Source organism: Macrotis lagotis, chromosome 3, assembly GCF_037893015.1.
Source record: "Macrotis lagotis isolate mMagLag1 chromosome 3, bilby.v1.9.chrom.fasta, whole genome shotgun sequence".
NCBI lineage: Eukaryota > Metazoa > Chordata > Mammalia > Peramelemorphia > Peramelidae > Macrotis > Macrotis lagotis.
In genome coordinates this window covers 218916172-218922513 of record NC_133660.1, presented here as the reverse complement: position 1 = coordinate 218922513, position 6342 = coordinate 218916172, and the positions used below count along the sequence as shown (strand labels likewise).

Genomic DNA, 6342 nt, shown 5'->3' with positions numbered 1-6342 from the left:
GTAAGAATTCTCCCTATGGCTGGGGCTCTGCCACTGTTACTTCTAGAGGATTTCACTTCAAAATGTGCAGCATTTCTGGGGAGAAGCCTGTCTCCTTGGACAGGTTTGGTTTGTCGGTATCCATTTCAGGGTGGTAGAAGTCCAGAGAAGTGGGTTTGAATCTCAACTTTCTCACTAATTCTCTGTGACTTTAGGCAGGTGACTTTCCCTCTCTGGGTCTCTGTAGACCTAAGAGAGCTGGGCTTAATGATTTCTAATGGACCCGAGCTCCACGTTCCACGGTTCCTTTTGGATTTGAATTTCTAAGATCTCTGTTCTCTGATGCCCCAGTGCTGAGACGTTCTTTGCCTCTATGAGTCCATGGATCTACGAGAACGACAGGCGGAGGAAGAAGCTGCAGTAAGTGTTAATGTTAAAACAGTGACAGGATGAAAGGCTCCAAAGAAAACACACACACACACACACACACACACACACACACACACACACACAGACATAACACAAAATGTTAAACCAGAATAAAATTCCTCTGCTTCTTCCCGACCAGATGGGCTGATGCGCGTTGTTACACTGACCTCAAGCGTGTGAAGCCTCTACCTCCCAAACCAAATTCTCAGATCCTCCCTTCCCCTCCCTCTTCCTTTCTCCCCGGCCCCGCCTCCCTGGCCCCCCTCCCCGCCCCCTCCGCAAATAGACACACACACACACACAGACAAGCGCACACACACACACACACACACACACACACACACACACACACACACACACACAACGCACGGTGCGGAACACTGAACCAAGTTGGAATCCCAGCCCAGACATCTTCCCTGGAGTTGAGTACTGAGCTACGGGATCCGGGCTTCCTTCCCTGCCAGTGTCTCTCCATTACGCACAGCCAAGGCTTGGAGAAGGCAAGGACGGGACCAGCCAAGACGATGCCCAGAGCAGTCGGCGCTCAGTGGAAGAAGGTCGGAAAAGTAAACTTGGAGCCGGTGCGGCTCAGACCCAGGAGCCGCTAGTTCCTGGGCCGCCTGCCCCCCGGCCCCCTCCCCCTTCCCCAAGCTCCCAGTAGGGCTCGGCGGCGCGGGGGGGGCGTGCCAGCGCCTGGCAGGGAGGTCCGCCGCTCCTCGGGGTGCTGCGCCTGGGAGGAGGAGGAAGAGGAGGAGGAGGAGGAGGAGGAGGAGGAGGAGGAGGAGGAGGAGGAGGAGGAAGAGGAAGAGAGGAGGAGGAGGAGGAGGAGGAGGAGGAGAGGAGGAGGAGGAGGAGGAGGCGGCGACCGCGCCCGGAGAGGCGCCGGGCTAGGCGGAGACGGACAGGAGTCTGCCCGGGACCCCTGGCCGAGGGGCATCGGCTGCTGGGCAGGACGCCAAGGGACTGGGCAGGATCAGCGCTTCGCGATGGGATTGCTGCAGCGGCCGCCGCCGCCGGAGCTCGGGTCGCCCTTAACTCCAGGGAGCTTGGCCAGGAGAGATCGGGTAGAATTCTTGCCTCCCCGCCCCGGGCTTTCTTACTGACCAGCTGGGGAGCCAGTGGGCGGAGGGAGTGAGGGGTGGGCGTGTGTGTGTGTGTGTGTGTGTGTGTGTGTGTGTGTGTGTGTGTGTGTGTGCCTGTGGGAGGGCTGGCCGGGTCACGCTTCTGGGCTCTGACCCCCGCTGCCCCCCCCCCCTCCCCAGTTGCCTCTACCTCTCAGTCCTCTTCCGCACTCAGAACCCTTGCTTGCCCCTGCAGGCCGGCGGGGCTCGGGAGCTGAGGGCGAGCTCCAGCCCGGGGTTTTTCCACCCGGTCCTCCGGTCGGACCGCTAGCTTCGCCGACGCCCGGCTCCCCCAGCGGCAGAGCGGAGCCGGGGCCGCTCCGGGCCGGGGGGGCGCCAGAAGCGACCGCGCTGCCCCAGCTCCCGCGGCGGGCGGCTGCCGGAGGAAAGCAGAAGTCGGCGATGAAGGCTGCGAGCCCGGGCGGCGAGGACCCGAGCAGACTCTGCTCCGGAGCCCGGGCCCGGGAGGGGACGCCTCTGCTTCGGCTCTGGTAGCGGGGGGGTCGGGGGGGGTCATGGATCTCCAGCTGCCGCCCAACAGCACCGACTCCGGCCACCGCGGGGGGTCCCCCAACGAGTCCCTGTGGGCCGGGGAGAGGCAGCCCCCGAGCCAGTACTCGCCCGCCGAGGTGGCCGGCTTGGCGGCGGTGGTGAGTTTTCTCATCGTCTTCACCATCGTGGGCAACGTGCTGGTGGTGATCGCCGTGCTGACCAGCCGCGCCCTCAAGGCCCCCCAGAACTTGTTCCTCGTGTCCCTGGCCAGCGCGGACATTCTGGTGGCCACCCTGGTCATGCCCTTCTCGCTGGCCAACGAGCTGATGAACTACTGGTACTTCGGCAAGGTGTGGTGCGACATCTACCTGGCGCTGGACGTGCTCTTCTGCACCTCCTCCATCGTGCACCTTTGCGCCATCAGCCTGGACCGCTACTGGTCCGTGACGCAGGCGGTGGAGTACAACCTGAAGCGCACCCCGCGCCGGATCAAAGGCATCATCGTGACGGTGTGGCTCATCTCGGCCGTCATCTCCTTCCCTCCGCTCATCTCCCTCTACCGGGACCCGGAGGACGACCTGTACCCCCAGTGCGAACTCAACGACGAGACGTGGTACATCCTGTCCTCCTGCATCGGCTCCTTCTTCGCCCCCTGCATCATCATGGTGCTGGTGTACGTGCGCATCTACCGGGTAGCCAAGCTGCGGACGCGGACGCTGTCGGAGAAGCGCACGGTGCCCGAGGGCTCGTCCCAGACGGAGAACGGGCTCAGCCGGCCGCCCGGGGGGGCGGGACCCTCGACGACCACCAACGCCGCCGCCGCCGCCGCCGCCTCCCTGCGGCTCCAGGCCGGGGAGAACGGGCACTACCACCTCCACCACCACCACCACCACCTCCATCACCACCACCACCATCACCACCACCACCACCAGCTGCGCAAGAGCGCCGAGCTGGAGGACATCGAGCTGGAGGAGAGCAGCACCTCGGAGAACCGGCGCAGGCGGCGCAGCCGAGAGGAGGCGGCCGCCGCCCGCAAGGGCAGCCGCGGCTTCTCCTTCTCCTTCTCCTCCGCCAAAGGAGGCCCGCCGGCCGGCGCCGGGAGCCGCCTGTCCCGGGCCAGCAACCGCTCCCTCGAGTTCTTCTCGTCCCACCGGCGCCGCAAGCGTAGCAGCCTGTGCCGCCGAAAGGTGACCCAGGCCCGGGAGAAGCGCTTCACCTTCGTGCTGGCCGTGGTCATGGGCGTCTTCGTGGTCTGCTGGTTCCCTTTCTTTTTCACCTACAGCCTGTACGGCATCTGCAGGGAGGCCTGCCAGGTGCCCGAGACTCTCTTCAAGTTCTTTTTCTGGATCGGCTACTGCAACAGCTCTCTCAACCCGGTCATCTACACCATCTTCAACCAGGACTTCCGCAGGTCCTTCAAACACATCTTGTTCAAGAAGAAGAAGAAGACCTTCTTGCAGTGACACCCCGGTGGGCTCGGGGTGGGCTCGGGAGGCGGAAGGACGGAGGGAGCCCCGAGGGGACGGCCGGGCTGGACCTGAGCAGGAGGGACTTCGGAAGGGGTGGCTCAAGGCGGGGAAGAGAGGAGGAGAGAGGTGGAAGGACACCTGGGTTGGGGGGGCGGAGAAGCGGGGCAAGAGGATGGCAGAAGAGAGGAGGAGGAGGAGGAGGGAGATGAGGTCCGCGCGAAAGCGATCTTCGGCAGCCCGCCGGCCTGGTGCAAGTCCTCGGGACTCCGGCTGAGGGCGCACCCAGCGGGTAAGCTTTGGCCGGACAGCCGGACCGCTTTGGATAGCTTGGAGAGGGTAGTGGGCAAAGGAGGAGTGGAGAGATTAAGGACAAAGGACCGGTTTGACCGGGAAGGGCATCGACAATCGTTTGATTACCTGAAAGTATTTAAAATGTTTGCCAAAAAGGAGGAAAAAAAAGAAACCAAACTATTTTCTAAATAAACCTTTGTAATCTAAACCTTTCGGTTGCACCAGTCCTTAGAGTCGGACAGAGAGGGAGAGATGGGAAACTGGGGGGAATCCTTTCCGTCGGGTTAGGTTCTAGGACCCTGGGGATCTTCTAGAGACACTCTGGACTTCAGGAACTAGTCCTCTCCCCAGTCTAGCAACAGGCGCAGGGCGCGCGCGCGCACACACACATACACCCCAAATTAGGAGAGACTGAGAACTGAGACACCCCTGTGTAATAGATGAGGGACCGACACCTGTAGCTATTCTAACGCCTTTGATCGTTCACATTGTCAAATTTTTGTATACATATACACAACCTAGAACGGACTATCGTATAGATGAAAAAGATTTGTGATCCGAGACATAGATTAATTATTTAAAAACACCTGAAGTCTATTGTAATTAGCGCAGGGGGTGAGGGAGGAGGGGGGCCCGGGGTGAGGGAATTTCTAATTCTGAATTTTTATCATTTCTCAACTTAATTTCTTAGGAACTCAACTTCCTGGGAGAGTTTTCTTTCTTTCCGTTTTAACTATCTATCTTTGGCTCCATTTCCTACTCATTCTTTCCAAGAGCCTCCTTTTTACTTCCCTGTTCCTCTTCCTGCGTTAGCAGCAGCCTTGTAGCGCCCGATCTATCTCTCCTTTAAGCCTCTCTCCCAGTCCATGCCTGCCTTTCTTCTCCCTTGTCTCTCAGTCTCTTTTATGTCTCTGTCTCTCACTGTCACTGTCCTGCCTGTTTCTCTCTGTCCCTCATTTCACTCTTCTCTCCCGATTCCCTCATTCTCTTCCTCTCTCCCTTTCTTTATTCTATATCCCTCTTCTCTTTCATCTTCTCCCCCCTTTTTATCTCAATCATTTCATTCCACTTCTCCGACAAAGTGTGAAGACGCCTAGGTCACCGCTTAAGAATTCCTCCAAATCCCCCTCTCCCCCAACCATGGTCTTCTCTCCTCTTCTCTACCTTGCTTTTCCCCTCTTTTATTCTCTTTCCTCTTCTCCTTTTCCCAATCTCCCACCTCCTCTTCGACATCCCCCCCCCCGCTAAACTCATTAATTTGTTGCTGCTCATATTTTTCTCTCTCTGCCCTCCCTCCTTTCCTTTCCTTTCCTTTCCTTCCTTCCTTCCTTCCTTCATTCCTTCCTTCCCTCTCTCTCCCTTCCTCCTTTCACCCTTCCCCTTTCCCATCCTTTTCTCCCTCTCTTTCCCTCCCTCCCTCCTTTCCTTCCTTCCTTCTCTCCCTTCCTCATTTCATCCTTCCCCTTTTCCATCCTTTTCTCCCTCTCTTTCATCCTTCCCTTTTCCATCCTTTTCTCCCACTCTTTCCCTCCTTTCCTCCCTTCCTTCCTTCCTTCCTTCCTTCCTTCCTTCCTTCCTTCCTTCCTTCCTTCCTTCCTTCCCTCTCCTTCATTCTCGTTTTTTGCTTTTTCTTTCTTCCCCTCCCCATCCCACTCCTCCTCCCTTATATCTCTACTTTTACTAAAACTATTCACCACTCCTGTTGTCTTCCCTGTGCTTCTCATTGGCCAGACTGGCAGAATAATACTCTGCATTGTTCCTCCACTTTGTTCTCCCTCTGTCAGGTCCCTACACCATCTCCAAAGATAGCAGCACAGGGCTAAAGAAGGAAGTTACACTCAAGGGGTGAGAGTGAAGGCTTCTATCCACTCTGAGAGAAAACCAGGCTAGTCCATGGAAGACTAGCTGCTGATTGTGGCTCTCAGTAGGGGTACTTTGAGAAGGTTGTCTGGGCAAAAGGAGAGCCAAAGTTTCCACATAAGTCACATGGATTCTGGGTTAGCCCTCCTTTGGCCTCAGCTCCCCTTCCACCATTTCCCAGCCAGGAAACAACTAGTTAATGTTCAGTGCTTCCAATTAAGCTGGAGAGTTAGGGAGGTTAATCTGCTGATTTACTATGGTGTGACTGGACTTTGATGTGGACTTGGCCACTTTCCCCTCTTTCCCCATCTACTTAAAAAAACAAAAACAAAAAACAACGAGCCAGTTTCTGTCACTCCCCAAAGAAGGACTCTTTTTCCTGGAATGTCCCGAGACAAGGAGAAATCTAATAGGGTTATCACCCTGAGGCCCCTGGTTACCTTGGCTCAGCTGGCCAAGAGAGTGACCTAGGATGACTCTATATGTGCTTTTGAGAACAATGGAAGGAAGAGGGGAAAAGTGGGAAAGAGGGATGTTAAAGAATGGAGAAAGAAAATGAGATTAGATAAAGGAAAGAGAATGGGAAGGGGGAGGATGGCAGGGCATTAAAAATAAGGAAGAAATGGACTAAAGTAATAAAAAGGAGAAAGAGAATGAAGGTGGGGGGCAAAATGAGTTTATTTTAGTCTGAATGTCTCTGA

General features: G+C 56.7%; 1 protein-coding gene across 1 annotated transcript; it reads left to right on the top strand.

Annotated features, from left to right (window-relative positions):
* The first annotated feature begins 1916 nt into the window (after nucleotides 1-1916).
* On the top strand, nucleotides 1917-4354 carry ADRA2C (adrenoceptor alpha 2C). Its single transcript, XM_074227504.1, is given in 3 exon segments — nucleotides 1917-1967; nucleotides 1969-2037; nucleotides 2039-4354. Coding segments are annotated over 3 exon segments (1551 nt in total). The 5' UTR covers nucleotides 1917-1931; the 3' UTR covers nucleotides 3485-4354.
* Nucleotides 4355-6342: the final 1988 nt, after the last annotated feature.